Source organism: Mesoplodon bidens (assembly GCF_964165515.1).
Source record: "Mesoplodon bidens genome assembly, chromosome: 19".
NCBI classification, from domain to species: Eukaryota; Metazoa; Chordata; class Mammalia; order Artiodactyla; family Ziphiidae; genus Mesoplodon; species Mesoplodon bidens.
In genome coordinates, this window is record NC_138179.1 from 33,793,773 (window position 1) to 33,811,798 (window position 18,026).

Sequence of the window (18,026 nt, forward strand, 5' to 3'; positions counted from 1 at the left end):
GTTAATGCTCTGCTGTCGCCATCTTGAAATGCTTGGTAGGTTTTGAATGAGGGCCCTTGCATTTTCATTTTGCTCCGGGCCCTGCAAATTGTGCAGCTGCTCCCACTGTTGTGGATAAAGAGGTGACCCCAACAAGCTTGGGTCAATCCATACAGAACTACACCTGCAAACCAGAATGAGTCCAGGGACAATGGGTGCTCATGACTTAGAGAAGTGCCTGGATTCTAGAAGCTTGATGAGCATTAGCTGTGAGAGTAATAAAAGTTGCCGAGTGTGTAGTAACGTAGTAGTAATCTAGTCATAGTAATAGTCATTAATTAATTTATTTTTGGCTGTGTTGGGTCTTTGTTGCTGCACACTGGCTTTCTCTAGTTGAGGCGAGTGGGGGCTACTCTTCATTGCGGTGCGCGGGCTTCTCATGGTGGTGGCTTCTGTTGCTGTGGAGCACGGACGGGCTCTACGGCGCGTGGGATTCAGTAGTTGTGGCGCACGGGCTTAGTTGCTCCACAGCATGTGGGATCTTCCTGGGCCAGGGCTCAAATCTGTGTCCCCTGCATTGGCAGGTGGATTCTTAACCAGTGCATCACCAGGGAAGTCCCAATAGTCATTATTATAAGGAACATTTAGGAGTGTGATCTAGGAGGATGTTTGTGCTTTAATCTTGGGAGGAAAAGAACAGAAGAGGCTGGGTACAAATGAACGTTTTCTTGGGAGAAAAGTATGAACATTGAAGTGGAGCTCAGTTGGGGATTCCAAGGGTAGCGGTTGCCAGCTACATGCAACATCCAGAATCCTGGATTTTGCCCCAGGAATTGAACTCCCTGAGGCCCCAGTATGTGGGCAGTTGGGGATGCTTTGAGAGAAGCCGGTGCCTGGGAAATTACCCAGGGGACCAGCAATCGATGGACAGAAGGGAGGCTGCACGTGCTACTTCCAGCCGCAGGGCACGGAGGGACAGGAAGGAAGTGCTGGCAGGGGTGTGAAGCCCGAGTTGGGGGCCCTGGAGCTCCCTGGGGCTGGAGGGAGGCCTCGCCCAGCACCTGCGGACCCAGCATGAGCACCGGAGCACTTCGCTCCCCTGCCCTCATTCTGTCAGAAGGAGGCATCGCACGTCTGCTTGAAGAGCATGGCTTCAGGGCCGGGCCAGCGCTTTCGGACGGGCATTGCTGGGACCTCTCGGTGGGTGTCACTGCTCCGTGAATTCACCCATCCTCTGGGACTGAGGCCTAGGTCTCTTTAGCAGAGACTCACCATGTTGTACAAAAGCAAAGAGTACGGTGGCATCACCCTCTCCACGTGGGCTGGGTGGTGCCCACCTCGTGCTGGGCTGAGGACTGAATGGTCAGGAGAGGATGGTCCAGTGGGAGACAGCTGCTGCTCTGGTGGTGAACTGCTGAGTAACAAACCATCCTAAAGTCAGCAGCTCAAAACAACAACCATTTTATCACGTGTCGTGATGCCGAGGGTCAGGAATTCAGTCATCTCTCGGTTGGGTGATTCTTTACCGCGTTGTGTTGACCAAGGCGGCTCTGGTGGAATTCAGCAGGCAGATGGCTGCGCTGGGAGGTCCAGGGTGGCCTCACGCACACGTGTGACGTTTAGACGCAGTGGCCTCAGCTGAGGTCATCGGCCAGAGCACCTACAGATGGCCTGTCCAGCTGGGCAGTGCTGGGGGAGTCGATTTCTCACCCAGCGGCTCACAGAGTGTTTTCAGGGAGGAGGTGGAAGCTACCAGTCTCGTGAGGGCTGAGCCCAGAAACTGGTGCAGTGTCACCCTCACATCCTCTGGGGCTCAAAGCGCTCGCAACTTCAAGGGCGGGGAGGGAACCTCAGGGCGCCTGTCACTGGGAGGCCTGTCCACGGATTCGTGGCCATCTGGAAGCTGCCCCAAACAGGAAAACAGAGAATTAGAGTTCAGTGTTGTAAAGGAGATGCCAGAGGCTATATAATCATGTAGAGAAGAGGGCGCCTTAATTCCACTTGGAGTGGGGAGGTGCAGATTGGGGGGTTGGGGGAGGGTAGAGGCAGGGAGGATGACCTGGGGGGTTGGGGGAGGGGCGGGGCAGGGAGGATGACCTGGGGGGTTGGGGGAGGGGAGAGGCAGGGAGGATGACCTGGGGGGTTGGGGGAGGGGAGGGGCAGGGAGGATGACCTGGGGGGTAACATCTGAGTCTTTGAGCGGGGTCTTGAAGACGGCTGGGACTGGTCAGTCAAGATAAGGTGGGACACCAGGGGGAGGGCTTGGGGAGTGGGGGAAGAGCATGGGCAAAGGCACAGCGGACAGGAGTAAGTGGGGGGTTGGGAGGATGTGAGGAAGCAGCTCAGGGCAGGAGGGGGGCAGCGCTGAGCTCCGAGAAGCAGGCAGAGAGAGACTGTGTTTTCCAGTAAGAGACTGGTATGATCCGATTACCACTGTGAAAGGACATTTGCATCCGTGTAGAGGATGGTTTCGGAGGCGGGGAAGAATGGGTGAAGGTGGTGACAACTTCTGGGTGTAAGTCTTGAGACATAATGCACAGCACGGGGACGGGACGAGGTCGACACCGCTGTCTTGTGTATTTGAAAGTCGCTAAGAGAGATCTTGAAAGTTCTCATCACAGGAAAAAGGTTTGTGACTGTGGGAGGTGACAGATGTTAAGTAAACTTTACTGTGGTGATCATTTCGTAATATGCACTTATACCAAATTATGATGTTGTACCCCCGAGACTAGTACAAGGTTATGTGTCCATTATGTCTCACTAAAACCAGAAGAAAAAGAATAGAAACATTCTCCCACATGGCCGTAATCCTGAAAATAAGCGATAATCCCCTAATATCATTTTATGTCCAGTTCATATTAAACTTCCCTCCCTAATTAGCCCTCAGATGTGTCGCCAGCTCTTTTGAACTGGGATCCAGTAAGATTCATGTATTGCACTTGGTTCTATCTCTTCAGTATTTCCTTATGCAGAGCATCGCCCCATCCATCCCATCGTTCCCTCAGATGTTGACGATTTGAAGAGATGGGACGGGTTGTCTTATCGAACGTCTAGAGAATGGTTTGGTAAAGTCTTTTCTTGTGGGGTCATTTAATTTGGTCTTGCATTAGCTTTTTTTTCCTGTAATGTGGAAGTTAGGGCCAGGGGTCTGACTAGATTCAGGTTAAACGTTTTGGGTAAGAATCCTTGGTGTTATGAATTCATATTGCATCCCATCAGGAGGCACATGAAGTCAGGTTGCCCCTTCATTAGTGACAGTCAATTTACTCACGTTCCTTGAGGGTAAGGAAATGGCTAGACTCCTCTGTTTCTCCATAGTGTCTGAAAGAGGGCTGGGCTTACAGTAAGGAGTAATAGGTAGTCAGTTCTTGTACCAGCAGTGGTGATGTTCTGTAACGTCCCTGTGAACACTGAATCTGTGAGCGCCCAAACAAGAAGGTCACCTTGTCCAACCTCAGCGGGAAATGTGCACACTTTCCCAGGTCTGCGTATAGCCATGAACTATCCCTTAAGAGCCACGGGTATTGATTTCTGGGGTTACAGATGATACATTAAGTGAGTAGGTGAATATGAAATGTGGAATCTGCAAATAAAGGGGATCCATTCAATATGTTGGATTAAATCCCTTTGAATTAGCTGTGTGACCTTGGGTTAGTCGCATAACGCGTCTCTGGGCTTCATTTTCTTTACCTGTCCCACGACTGGCTGATCCTGGAGCTTTTTCCCAGCACTGGAATCCCAGGAACTGAGACCCCAGGAATTGAATTTCTCTTGGCTTGGCTTTCTGTGGTCGGGCAGACCCCCATCACTTTCCTTTCCGCGCAGGTTTGTGGATTTCCACGCGGCCGCGTCCACCTGCTCGCCCTCCCGGGCCGCCCTGCTCACCGGCCGGCTTGGCCTCCGCAATGGAGTCCCTCACAACTTTGCGGTCACCTCTGTGGGGGGCCTTCCACTCAACGAGACCACCTTGGCCGAAGTGCTGCAGCGGGCTGGCTACGTCACCGGCTTGATTGGTAACACGGCCTCCGCCGCCCGGACCCCCGTCCTCCCCGCGTTTGCTGTGGTGGCTGCTTTGTGTCTGCAGAGCTGCCGTGCGCTGCCGCCTCTCCTGCTCGTGTCCGCTTTTCTGCTCATTTCTTGCTGTAGAAGTTGGGAATGCTTTCAGCTCTAAGCAACTGAAACGACCCACCAGGGGACTAAACTATGTATGGAACTAGTTTCCCCTGGTCCCCCCTACAGAGGCCAAGACAACCCAGCATCCCGACGGCATCCCAACGGCATCCTCAGGCTGCCTGTGCTTAGGGTCCTGGCTCTCCAAGAGCTGGGTCCGGCGGGGTTCCCTCCTCCCTCCACCACGTGATGTGGCATTGAGGGTCCCTGTGGGGAGGTCCTTGGGGCCCCGGGCTCCCTGTCAACCTGCAGGAAGCTGGCATTTCTGGGGTGTCAGCCTGGCTCCTCCTCTGGGTCAAGGAGCCTGACATACTTTTCAGAAGATCACACTGCAGTGTGGCCTTCATTGTCCTGGGAGGACGAGACCATTAAGGTCCCAACCGGCTCCTCTTTTCACCCCTTCCTCTCCATACCCAGAGGTACGAACTATTCTGAGGCTCTCACTATGGGCTGAGCATCCTCACCCACCCTGTCCCTGCATCCATGTAAGACTCCCAGCCCGGGGGGTGGGAGGGCTTTGGTCCCTGGGCTCTCTGACCCTAACACTTCACGCAGCATTAGGGGCACTGGATTCTTCTCGAGCTGGGTTCGATCTCACTTGCCCCTCCTTCTTCATGCCTTTAAATCCCAAGAAGGCAACTGATTACAGATCGACTGTTCACCACTCATTACACCTTTTGCTTTTCTGGGAGAGGATACTGAAGCGTATCTCCTTGTTGAGATCGTGGATTTCCTAGCAGCACGCTCACAGGGAAAATGAAAAACCTGCTGAAGGGTTACCGAGTCCATGGACACCACTCACCGTTTGCTTCTAATCTTGCTCTGTGTTAATGCGTTTGTCCCTAGTTGTACGGGTTATCGCTTGGCCCTGCTTTTCTCCCCCTCCTATCATTTTCTATTTCCTGATGATATAATTTTACACGCTTATTATAATTTTAGAAGCAATTTTAAAATTGTACAATAATTTTATATTTCCATGTCATGCTGAATCTAAGCATTCCACATTACTCTTAATCCACTTCTCTCAACTTTTTATGACATTTGTTTTCAAACCTACAGACCAGTTGCAAGAAGGGACTCCTAGACCCCCATATACCCTTCACCTCGATTCACCGTTGTTCGTTTTGGCCACAGGCATTTGTCTTGAAAAGATGGTTTGGAAATATTGTACTGAGGCCACGTGACATAATTTCCTGAGTCAGACTCCTGTGGTTGCCTGTTTCTTTCCGTCCTCGGTGTTGTTTCACGCTGCCGCCGTCTTGGTCTCTGCACCGCATTTTTGATTCATCCCCTTGCCTCGTGGGTGATTTCCGTGGGATCTTTATACCCAGAGAGCAGAATGAGCAGGTCAGAGAGTGCCAGCCTCGCCTCGCGTCCCCCAGTGAACGTGTTTACAGAGCCAGGAGCAGCCCTGCGGCTGAGCTTCCTCATTGCTGGCCTGGCTCAGGCGGCCGCAGGGAGGTGGCGCCCCGCTCAGCTTCTGCAGAGGATGATGATGAAAGCAGGCGGAACGGCATCTCTGGGACTATCTGGGCCGTGCACCTGCTCCTTGGGTCCTTTGCAGGGCCCCAGGCAGGAGGGCCGAGCGGAAGGTGTGGTGGGCCCTGGCGGGGGGGGGGGTTTGCCGTGGGCGCTGCTCCCTCTTTGTGGGGGCAGAAGCTCAGCCTGCTCACTCCTCTGGGCTCCCGGGAATGGCTCGTCTTCCCCCTCCCCTGCACGCTTTCCTGCCTGGGTCATGAGTCATCCTTGCTTGCTTTCTGTCTCCCTGGGGACTCCCTCTTGGTCCCAGAGAACGAGGCTTGGCTGTCACACAGCATGTGAGCCTCTCTTTGCTTGTCCTCAGGAAAGGGCAAAGCTGATGGAGACCTGAGTGTGCGGTCAGCTCCGCCAAGGGGCTGGGAGCCCCCACGGGGATTCCTCTCAAAGTCTCTCTCTCTCGTTTTCCTCCAGGCAAGTGGCATCTTGGACACCATGGCTCTTATCACCCCAACTTCCGTGGTAAGAATTCTTTGGAGGATTGGTTACCTGGGAAACAGAAAATAAAGGTCTCTGTGTAAAAGGACTCTATGAATGTTTAAGCCATCCTGCCCCCGAGGGACCTCTCTCCTGAGTCAGGACACCTTCGTTCACAGGCTCACCTGGGTGGGTTTGAGGTGCCAGGGCTGCCTCTGTTTGCACGTCCCTCTTGCCCGGCACCTTTCCTGGCCCCCCTCTTTGGTGCCTGTCTTCCCTTCGGGCTCCCCCGTCGTGGGGCCATCAGTGTTCTCCTCGACCCAGTCCTTCACGTGTCCGGGAACACTTGGCCCCCGTGAGGCCCCGCGTGGTAAGAAGTAAAAATCCTTTGATGGGTTCACTAAAGCAGGGGCTCGGGGGGGAGTAGGGAATTCTGTGGGAAACTTCACACTGAAGCTTGTGCTGGAGAAGAGATGGGATATGGGAGGGTCTCAGAAAAAAGTCAACACGGTTTTCAGGGCTCAGTTTGATCCTCACATCCTCCCTCCAATACCCCTCCACCCTCTCGAGCCCAATCCTGCCAGCCCTCTGCATCCGGCTGAAATGCCAACTCTTCTGAGAAGCATTTTGAGATTCCTGTCTGAGCCACACCCCACCCCCAGCATCCAGGGGTAACTTCATCCTCTGATCCTCTTGTGGGCTTGCTGATAATCCATCTCTTAGAGCTAAATCTCTACTTCTCATCCTCCCTCTTGAGGGCAGAATATATTCTTTTATCCCTCAGAGTGTCACGCAGGTAGGAGATTTTCACCAGATGTTTCCCAGCGGTGTCCATCATCGCACTGGGAACAGGAGGTGTTCAAGACATTCTCCCCACTGCCTTCCACGCAGGGTTAATGGTAATCACAAGATGTTTTACAAATCTAGTCTTGCAGCCAGAACCCAGCAAAGTGTTTTCTTTGCATACTACAAAGGGATATTAATCAAATCCTCTTTTAATTACGTACTCCATAACACTGCAGAATTAAATCATGGAAAATTAAATTTCTGTCCTGGGTGTAAGAATGTAGGCTCATAGCCTAACCCGTTCCTTCTCTTCCAGGGTTTGATTACTACTTTGGAATCCCGTACAGCCATGACATGGGCTGCACTGATACCCCCGGCTACAACCACCCCCCTTGCCCAGCATGTCCACGGGGACCGTCAAGGTAATCCTAGCCAAGGCATCGGCTCTGGGCTCCAGAGCAAGGTGAAGTCCTGGGGGTGTGGTCCATCAGAAGGAAATGAGAGAGGCCCATGGGGAACAGTTACAATAGCAAAAAGGAATCGAGTACCTGGGACTTCCCTGGTGGCGCAGTGGTTAAGAATCCGCCTGCCAATGCAGGGGACACGGGTTCGATCCCTGGTCCGGGAAGATCCCACATGCCGCGGAGCAACTAAGCCCATGGGCCACAACTACTGAAGCCCCTGTGCTCTAGGGCCCTCGTGTCGCATCTACTGAGCCCGCATGCTACAACTACTGAAGCCCGCGCACCTAAAGCCCGTGCTCCACAACAAGAGAAGCCACCGCTATGAGAAGCCCCCACACCACAGCAAAGAGTAGCCCCCGCTCGCTGCAACTAGAGAAAGCCCGCGCGCAGCAACGAAGACCCAAATGCAGCCAAAAAAAAAAAAAAAAAAAAGATCGAGTACCTTTAGTGCAAAAAATTTAAGTGCATTATTTTCATGGAGTGCAAGAACACTTTTCATGAAGATGAGGTGAACAACATTTTTTAAATTGGCATTTTCCAGGTTCCTTGGACTGTTTAGCTCAGCTGGGGAGAGGCTGGTGCGACCCAGGGTCTCACGCAGGTGGCCTCCCTCCTCTGCCTGCTGGCTTTGCTCCTGGACCACTCACCTGGCCCTGACACTGGATATAAGGAGGGAGATAGAGAAAAAGTCCACCGGGCTCCCTATAAGCCCCACGGTCCGCCCTGAAATAAGCCAGCGTTTCGACATTAGAATGCCGTGCAGGCACTCAACAGGATGTTTTAAAAACGTATTCAGTGAAATGGGAAAATGCTCACAATAGAATAGTAAGTGAAAAAAGCAGGAAACAAATCATCAACACTGTGACCTGAACTACCTCTGTATTTATGCCTTTAATAGCCCTAAAGGAAATACGCCAAAATGGTAGCCATGGTTCATTCACTCTGGTTGTGGCATAAAGGAGTTTTCAGTTTTTCCTCTCTCGTATCTTCCAAATATTCTGTAATGAGCATGCAGTATGTTTATTATCAGAAAAAGGTAATAAACCTTATTCAGGTAATAAAGCAGCCCAGACCAGGTGCTCTGCTGTTCAGACGGTGTACTGTGATTGTTTGTAAAGTTGCAGGTGTCCGAGCCGCCCGGGGAAAGCGTGTCTCAGGTGGCTTATTAATAATAGTTAGTATAATAATGGCCATCTGTTGAGAAATTGTTACATTCTAAGCACTCTGCGTGCTTATCCGTGATCCACCGGACCACTGAGTGAGGCAAGTGTTTCTCCTGACTGTCCAGGGAAGGAAGCTTACCTGGTGGCCCAGGTCACAGTGGAGTCATGAGAGGGAAGGATGGAGAGTCCCGTCTGGGTCTCTGAGTCTAGAGCCCAGGTCCCCTCTCTCCTGACTACTCAGAGGGTGGTCGCTGGGCCAGCAGTGCAGGCATCATCTGGACGCTTGCTAGAAATGCAGGTGTTCAGGCCCCTCCCAGAGGTTTGCCTTTTCACGAGATGCCCAGGAGATGCAAGAGCCTGTTGGGAGCAGTGACGTCACCACGTGAGAACCTGCCAGTGCCCTCCTCACCTCCGGGCGCCTGGGCTCACACCTGTGGCACCTCTGCCATCTCGTGCGATGACCATGGCCGCCTGGTCCCTTTTCCGTCTGTGTTAAATCAAATAGAAGAAAAGTGTTGGCTGAAGGAGGAAGAGGGGGAGAAGGTTAGGGATGATAGAGTAGCTACAGGATCATCCAAAGCTGGAAGATTGGACACGGATGGTGAGGTTAGTGTTCTGACACCCGGGACAGCGCTTTTTCTCTTTTTAAAAAATTGTGGTCCTTGGTGATTACCCTAGTCTGACCTTGTCTCTTAAGCTTCCGGCACAAGTCTGTGTGCACACAGATGTGTGACGGGGGCTTTCATTTCTTCCCAAATTCTTCCCTGCAGCAGGAGGACAGTTTCCCTACCCAAGAGGTCCCCCATGACCACACTTTTCTCTCCATTGTTCTCAGCTTCTCTTCCGGTTCTCTGTGGCCCCCAGGAGAGAGGGCTTGAGTTTTTATTGCATTCCTAGTATGCTGAGCAGTGTGAATGCTAACCGTTCCTTATCCCTGTAAGGGGCCCGGGCAACCCCGCACTTTCCAGAAGGAAAGTCAAGCTCTGAGAGCTTAGGTAACTCACCCAAGATCACAGCCGGGGTCATGATTCAGCTGCTTTGCTGGGCCATTCGTATGTCAGATTCATTTCCATCTGTAACACCAAGGGCTGCGTTTGTTTTTTTCCAGGAGATACAATAGGTTTGACCCCCACTTTTTCCAATTGCTAAAGTTTCTCCAAATTCTCCAAACATGGTTTGAAATTCCAAAGTTGCTCCTAGCCATCTGTCCTCTTGTCAGACGTCTTGTCACACAAAGTCCTGATTGTTGACTTGGGAAAATACCAAGCGTTGTACCCCATGGACGGAAGTCATGATTTAAGGGGGCCGGTGGAAAAAACCAGGGCTACTGATTGCCTCTGGGACTCTGCTGTGTAAGGTACTTTGTTTAACCTCAGTTTCTCTGCCAGCAAAATGGGTATAATCATATCCCTAGCTCAAAAAAGTCGTGAGCTTTACAGAATGGCCAGGTTTGTCCAAGGAGCATACACGTCTCTTCAAAGGGAATAGAAGAAGGTATTATATTGGTTTTGCACTTGGAGGAAATGGCAGACTGGAAAAGTCATTTGAGGCCGGGCTACTAAGTGTTTTGTATTTCTGAGCATCACTGCATTAAAGCGTTTTGTTTGACTCCATGACTACTTAGGTCATGGGAATGAATGCTCTACCATCTGTGATTTCCACACAGGAACCTTGAGAAGGACTGTTACTCTGATGTGGCCCTTCCTCTCTATGAAAACCTCAACATCGTGGAGCAGCCCGTGAACTTGAGCGGCCTCACACAGAAGTATGCGGAGAAGGCTACCCAGTTCATCCAGCGGGCGAGGTGAGCCCCCCAGGGTTGGCCCCCACCCCCACCCGCCGTGTCCCCTGGCCCCAGCACGGCTCAAACCATGGCAGAATTCCACTGCCTGACAAAGATGCATGCGTGCATGTCTCCTGGAAATAAAGCCAGAAGACAGTCTGTCCTGGGGTCTCCAGGCCTGGGTTACAAGGGCCTCAGGTGCGTTCCCAGGGTCCCTGCTCAGACCACACTCTACCTTCATTGTCAGGTGTCCTCTCCTGCTAGTGTATCACCTCCCTGAGGGCAGGGTCCATCCACTGTCTTCTGGGCATTCAAGGCGCTTGTTGAGTTCATTAGTTGACAGGCTATGTTCGTTTCTTATTGCCGCTGTTACAAACTGACCACCAACTTATTGGCTAAAACAATAGCAATTTATTCTCCTACAGATCTGGAGACTGGACGTCTGAAATGCGTCTTATGGGGCTAAAATCAAGGTTATCAGAAGGGCTGTTTCCTTCTCGAGGCTCCAGGGAGGATCGTTTCTTGTCTCTTCCAGCTTCTGGTGGCTGTTGGCATTCCTTGGCTGTGGCTACATCATTCCTTTTTTTTTTTTTTGGCGGCACCACTGGGCTTGTGGGATCTTAGTTCCCCGACCAGGGTTGGAACCTGGACCCTGGGCAGTGGAAGCATGGAGTCCCAACCACTGGACCGCCAGGGAACTCCTGGCCACATCATTTGAATCTCCACTTCTGTGGTTCGCTTGCCTTGTCCTCTTCTGTAGTCAAATCTCCCCCTGCCTCCTTCTTATAAGGACATTTGTGATTACGTTTAGGGTCTACTGGGACAATCCAAGAGAATCCCCCTATCTCAAGATCCTCAACTTAATTGCATCTACACCGTCCGCTTTGGGGACACTCAGAGATTCCAGGGATTAGACCCTGAGTATCCTTGGGGGCCAGTATTCAGTATAACACACAGGGGTCCAGCATCTACAGGGCCCAGGTAACCTGAAGCGGGAAGCAGGCTGACTGTGAGGCCGTAGGGAGTGATGGGGCCTGCGGTGAATTTGGAGCACCTGTCCCATCTAAGGCCGCCTGCTGCTGCTTTGTGGGAACGGGGGCCTGGCTTGTCAGGCCTTTCCATTTCTCAAGAAAGACAGGCTACCTGGCCCTTGGCGAATCTCCTGATCTCTAACTGTGAGCAACCACTAATTGAAAATAACAAAAAGCAGAAACCCCAGAGCCATACCACAGTGGTTCTCTAGCACGCTGTCTCTGTGTGAGAGCTGCTTGTTTACAGTCTCTGTCAGATCAGAGATCAGCACAGAGAGTAGACTGTGTGAGACCACGGTCAGCTCCCAGATGACATACACTGACCTTGGGGTGCATGTACATAGGTGGCGGGGTGCAAGCCCAGACACACACACGTGCACACACGCGGTCACCCCACCCGCTGCCTCTCTCATGTGCACTGGTGCATCTTTCTCCTAAGATTGCAAACTCCCTCTCTCTCTCTTTTCTTTAGGCCACACCATGTGGCACACGGGGATCTTAGTTCCCCAACCAGGGATCGAACTCGTGTGTTGGGAGCATGGAGTCTTAACCACTGGACTGCCAGGGAAGTCCCAAGACTGCAAACTCTTCAAGGGCCGGGGAACAGTTTCCAACAGGTCCTTTGGTATTTTCCACGGCCTTTGCCTAAGTGGGCCTTTGCCTAAGTGGGCAGGAAAACATGTGCTGCACACCTGTCTACTTGCACAGAATTAAAAATAGATGCCACCTTGGGATAACTGATCTCATCATTTCCTTGAATGTGCCCCTCGCTCCACCACGCTGGACTTTTCTAGAGAGAAGGACAGCGGGGAGGGTGGAGGTATAGCCATGTAGTAGATCCATTTCTGCTTGATCACACGACCTGCTAAAGGCCCACATTCTGAGAGCAGCCCCTTAGGGCTTCAGAGATTGCATCTGACCAGTTTTTCAGGGCTTTCTGAGAAACACTGTTGTGTTGGTTTGTTCATTTTTGTTTTTTCAGATGGTTGATATGAAAAGCACAAAGCCCTTTCTCCCACCTGGGGGTTTGAGCACGTATATGCTCCCTGGATGGCTTCGGGCCCCGGTTCCCTATGACAGGTGGACGGTCTGTGGCTGGTGAGGAAGGTCTACCCCTGCTTTTGCAATGAAAGCACAGTGTTCTCAGGGGACGGTAGCGAGTGGCAGCCAGCTGGGGACTGATTAACTCTGAAGAGGACATGGTGCTGTTCATCTACCACTTAATTAACCAGTTGAAAGACAAACAAATCAGCGAACAAACTCTTTATCATAGGAAAGAGGGGAAGAGTTTGCTAATTTATTAATTAGTTATTAAGTGAAAAGTCACATGAATCCTGTTGGCTTTTTGCTTGACAGAAAATAATCCTCAGGCATGCTGATTTCTTTAGGATTTGACTTGCCAATTCATCCATGATTTTTGAAGTGTCAGCAGAAAAGCCCCCAGATCTGTGCTGTTTTCTCTGCCATGACCCCTTACGCCACCTTGACTTGTTTGTCAAAACTACCAGGGGTCCCTGGAGTGTGGTTTCCTGCCCCAGCTCGGCAAGAGGGTCTTCTTTGAACGTTTTTCCTTGGGGCTTCACTTGATTTTAGACCCCGAACCTAGCAGTGATGCTGAAGGCTAATTCTTTAAAAAAAATTTTTTTTAATTGAAGTATAGTTGATTTACAAAGTTGTGTTAATTTCTGCTGTACAACAAAGTGATTCAGTTATACATATATATACATTCTTTTTCATGTTCTTTTCCATTATGGTTTATCCCAGGACATTGAATATAGTTCCCTGTGCTACACAGTAGGACCTTGTTGTTTCTCCATCCTGTATATAATAGTTTGCATCTGCTTATCCCACCCTCCCAATCCTTGTCTCCCCCACCTCCACTCCCCCTTGGCAACCACAAGTCTGTTCTCTGTGTCTGTGAGTCTGTTTCTGTTTCATAGACAGGTTCACATGTGCCATATTTTAGATTCCATATACAAGTGGTATCATGTGTTATTTGTCTTTCTCCTGAAAGCTAATTCTTGATTCGAGTTTTTTAAACAGCAGGCAAAGCTCCGAATTGGCAAAAAAAAAAAAAAAAAGAAAAAGAAAAAGAAAGGTAGCGGATGGCCTGGGCGTCTGGGCTTCTAGGTCACGGAGCTGGCTGGTCCTGTGCTCCCTACAGGGTCTAGGACGGCGCATTGAACCTGAGTTGGGAATCCAGGGCTTGATGGGCTGAGCGTATTGGGGTAGGTGTGAGGTGTAGTTGAGGATGTTTGAAATCAGAGTGTATGGTCCATATGCCAGGGAATTGTGCACTTAGAACTAGGTCCTAGAGAGGCACAGAGGGCAAAGAAGCCCCAGCCTTCCTGGGTTGCAGCCTGGGACCCACATCAAGGGCTTGGTTCCTTCTTCTCCTTGACTCAACCCCTCCCCCTGCATTGCTCTCCCCCTGCTGGTCTAAGCCTCCTTCCCCTCCTCATCTGCATCCTCACCCGTCTCCCACCTAAAGCGCACCACCTGCCACCCACATCAGGGCTCCGGGCTCAGCCTGAAGGTCATTCTGTCCTCCTGACCCCTTCTCTCTTCTTTCTCCTGTGTGGCTGTTCCGATGAAGAGCGGGTGAGGACGTGAGTGATTGCACGTACCGCTGGGCAGTGGGACGGCCGTCCTCCTCCTGCAGCCTCTCCCTCTGCTGTTCTGTCCGCCTTGAAGGGCGACCGTGCACTGTCCCCTTGGAGCCCCCCCCCGTCCTTCGGGCCACACTGTCTCAGAGATGTCTCCCCTCTCCCCCTCACCCCGGCCCAGCTTGGGTCCCCTGTTCTGCTCTTCCAACAGCAGCCTGTATTTCTCCTCCATCATCCCTACTACTATACATTTGTAGTAATGATCTGATTCATTTCTTTTTGTTTGTTTGTTAGTTTTTTGCGGTACGCGGGCCTCTCACTGCTGTGGCCTCTCCCGTTGCGGAGCACAGGCTCCGGACGCGCAGGCTCAGCGGCCATGGCTCACGGGCCCAGCCGCTCCGCGGCATGTGGGATCTTCCCGGACCGGGGCACGAACCCGTGTCTCCTTCATCGGCAGGCGGACTCTCAACCACTGCGCCACCAGGGAAGCCCTGATTCATTTCTTAGTTGCATTTTCTCTCTGCTATTTCCAATTGGATGTGAAACTCCAAGAAGGTGGAAATCCTGCTTCTGTGTTTGTAGCTCTCTCCGCAGTGCCTGGGGCTTGGTTAGCGCTTAATAAGTATTCATTGAATGAGTGAATAAAGAGTGAGCTGCTTGATCTGGCCCCAAACGTGTGCCGGTGTTGTGTTGGGAATACACACGTGGATTAGATCTGTTTCAGCTTTCGAGCGTCTCCCAGGCTAGTGGGGAAACAGATAATATTCAAAAGCTGGCTTTCGTGTAGGCTGCATTATCAATACTGATCAGTTCTCTAAGGGAGGGGCAAAAGGGGCCAGGGAAGAGGAAGCCACCTATGAGCCAGGAGCAGAGAGGGGTCTTGATGGCTTTGGAGTGGGGTCTCAATGGATTAATGGATCAAGTGTTTGCAGGCAAGATACCAGGCAGGGTCCTGCCAGGAGAGGAGTGAACGGGCGCAGGAGGGCGTGAGGTGGCCCCGGCGTGGGAAGGACGGCAAAGCTGGGAAGGCCGCGGATGCCGAGCTACGGGCTTTGCACTGCCTGCAGGCTCATGGAACCCCGGTGGGCTTCTGAATCGGGAACTGTCAGGTCCAGTCTGGGTTCCAGAAGGTTCTCTGTAATGCTGAGGCCCAGAGGGTGACTGTGAGATTTGGGGCACGGCGGGGGCGAGTGGCTATTGCAGCGATGTGTTCCAGAGAGACTCCTGGACTGGTCAGCCCTGGGGGCCGCTGCGGGGGCAGCCGAGAGCGCCCAGCTCGAGGGCAGCCCTGCCGCCACCTTCAGGCCTGGCTCTCCCGCCAGGAGCCCACTGGGGACATTTCCGGAGAGGTGGGCATCCCTCACTTGCCATTTTCTATTTCAGATCAGGAGATTTTCTCCAGACTTGGCTTCCCCAGGTCTCAATCTTTTTTTTTTTTTGCGGTACGCGGGCCTCTCACTGTTGTGGCCTCTCCCTGTTGTGGCCTCTCCCGTTGCGGAGCACAGGCTCTGGACGCGCAGGCTCAGTGGCCATGGCTCATGGGCCCAGCCGCTCCGCGGCATGTGGGATCCTCCCGGACCGGGGCACGAACCCGTGTCCCCTGCATCGGCAGGCGGACTCTCAACCACTGCACCACCAGGGAAGCCCCCAGGTCTCAGTCCTTGTGCATCTCCACACCACGCCCCACCTTCCCTCTGCTGGAATGTCTCCTCCAGCGTCTTAATTCCTCTGCTATCTTAACCCCTTTTGTTAAATCTGAACATGTTCTTCTAGCCTCCTTCTGTGATGGTGAATAAACGCACACACACACATGCATATATCTATATTTAAATAAAAATGAAATCATACTGCCTTATAACTGGCCTTTTTTTTTTAAAGCACCAAGTCTCCTCTACTTTTTTTTTTTCTGGCTGGGCCACGTGGCTTCTGGGATCTCAGTTCCCCAACCAGGGATTGAACCCGGGCCATGGAAGTGAAAGCCCAGAGAACCCTAACCACCAGGCCACCAGAGAACTGCCCATCCTCCACTCTGTATTTGCCATTCAGCACAGGGGTGGTTCGGGGGATAGATGCCCCCAGGGAGCTAGTTTGTGTGGTTCCTGCAACATGCCATCTTTAGGAGTTCCAGTATGGTGTCAGGATGCAGGGAGAGAGGTGCTCCCCTGGGTACCATGGATGCTTACCACTGCAGGCTCGTATTATTCATACTTATTAATAAAAGGGTACCACTTATGAAAAGCTCACTATGGCATTAAATACTCACAGCTGTATCAGGGAGGCATAGCTGTCCCCATTGTGGAGACGACAGAGGTTAAGTGAATTGCCCAGGGTCATACGACCAGGAGATAAAATTCCAGGGATTCGGATGCCGGTCTCCAATGCCCGTCTTCCCTCATCTTCACAGCCCAGGGTGCTAACAGGACTTTGATAATGGGTGGGAGATTGCAGGATAATGATGGGGGTGGGAAGAGGGTGGGTGATGGGACCACGCCCCCAGCCCATAGGTAGCTATGAGCGGATAAAGGTTTAACAACCAGCACTCAGAAAAAAAGCTCTGATTTGCCCATTTCTGTGGCGTAAATAAGGAAAAAAAATCTCTGATTTGCCCATTTCTGTGGCGTAAATACTCTCATTGTGGCTGAATTCAAGATACCAATGAGATGTCGCTGACCGTAGGGCTGGGAGAGATGTGCAGTAGCACTCCATCATATGGTGTTCCCACCGCACAGATGCAGTGGCCGCAAAATAAACTCCAGGGCACAGATAATAGTAAACTGTGGTATACTAATTAGGATGTGATAAATCATGCAAGTTTATTGTTGTTGTTTTTCAGTTGATTTACAATGTTGTGTTAGTTTCTATTGTACAGCAAAGTGAATCAGTTATACACATACATATATCCACTCTCTTTTAGATTCTTTTCCCATCTAGATTCTTTTACAGAGTATTGAGCAGAGTTCCCTGTGCTGTACAGTAGGTCCTTATTAGTTATCTAGTTTATACATAGTCGTGTGTATATGTCAACCCCAGTCTCCCAATTTATCCCCCCCACCTTTGTTTTTCACATCATTTATTTAATGGTAAGTTGATTTCATTTCATTTTTAATGGCAGCCATGTTTAACAACCGGCTTGCAAAATTCCCGAAATCCGAGCCAGCTCCATCCAGCTTGCTGCTGCCATGTGGTATCCACGTGCAGGTTAGGACAAGGCGTCGCCGCTGAGTGTATGCTGACCTGTGCCAGAGTACCCAGCTCGTCCAGTGGATTGTGGGCTGGCATTGAACTCCCATTTGCTCTCTCAGCAGGATGTCCTCATGCTGGAACGGTGCACACCCTACACAACTGTATATGATCACCTTTGGGAGATCAGGCCACAGACGCCCTACATACATGCAATAGCGCTCTCCGCAAGGAAGGACAGGTTCTCTCTGTGCTGTCCAGGATGGTAGCCACTGGCCTGAGCATTGGAAATGTGGCTCAGGCAACTGAGACACCAGATAGACAGATAGAGAAAGAGTTAGACATAGAGAGATAGACAGACAGACAGATAGATAATAGAGAGATGAGAGATGATAGATAGATGTAAACGATACATAGCATAAAGTTTTCCTTTTCAATATACATATGTATAACTGAATCGTTTTTCTGTACACCTGAAACAAACACAGCTTTGTAAAGCAACTCTACTTCAATTAAAAAATTTTTTTTAACATCTTTATTGGAGTTTAATTGCTTTACAATGGTGTGTTAGTTTCTGCTGTATAACAAAGTGAATCAGTTATACATATACCTATGTCCCCATATCTCTTCCCTCTTGCGTCTCCCTCCCTTCCCACCCTCCCTATTTTTTTAATTTACCTTTCTAAGTGTACAGTTCTGTGGTTTTAAGTACATTCATACTGTTCTGCAACCATCCCCACCATCCCTCTCTAGAACTTTTTTCATCTTCCCAAACTGAAACTCTGTACCTGTTAAACACCAGCTCCCCGTTTTCCCTTCCCTGCAGCCCCTGGCCTCCACAGCTCTACTTTCTGTCTGTATGAAGCAGACCACACCAAGTACGTCCTATAAGGGGAATCACACCATATTTG

General features: G+C 51.1%; 1 protein-coding gene across 11 annotated transcripts in view; it reads left to right on the forward strand.

Moving 5' to 3' along the window:
* ARSG (arylsulfatase G) overlaps positions 1–18,026 on the forward strand; it is a 120,584-nt gene that overhangs the window by 68,270 nt on the left and 34,288 nt on the right. For 9 of the 11 annotated variants that reach the window (XM_081218791.1, XM_081218794.1, XM_081218785.1 and 6 more), the window contains exons 3-6: positions 3,805–3,992; positions 6,100–6,147; positions 7,205–7,310; positions 10,182–10,319. In XM_081218791.1, coding sequence (XP_081074917.1) covers positions 3,805–3,992; positions 6,100–6,147; positions 7,205–7,310; positions 10,182–10,319 — 480 coding nt within the window. Of the gene's footprint in view, positions 1–3,804; positions 3,993–5,395; positions 5,742–6,099; positions 6,148–7,204; positions 7,311–10,181; positions 10,320–18,026 lie in introns of those variants that run through there. The other 2 variants (XM_081218792.1, XM_081218787.1) reach the window with 2 other exon arrangements.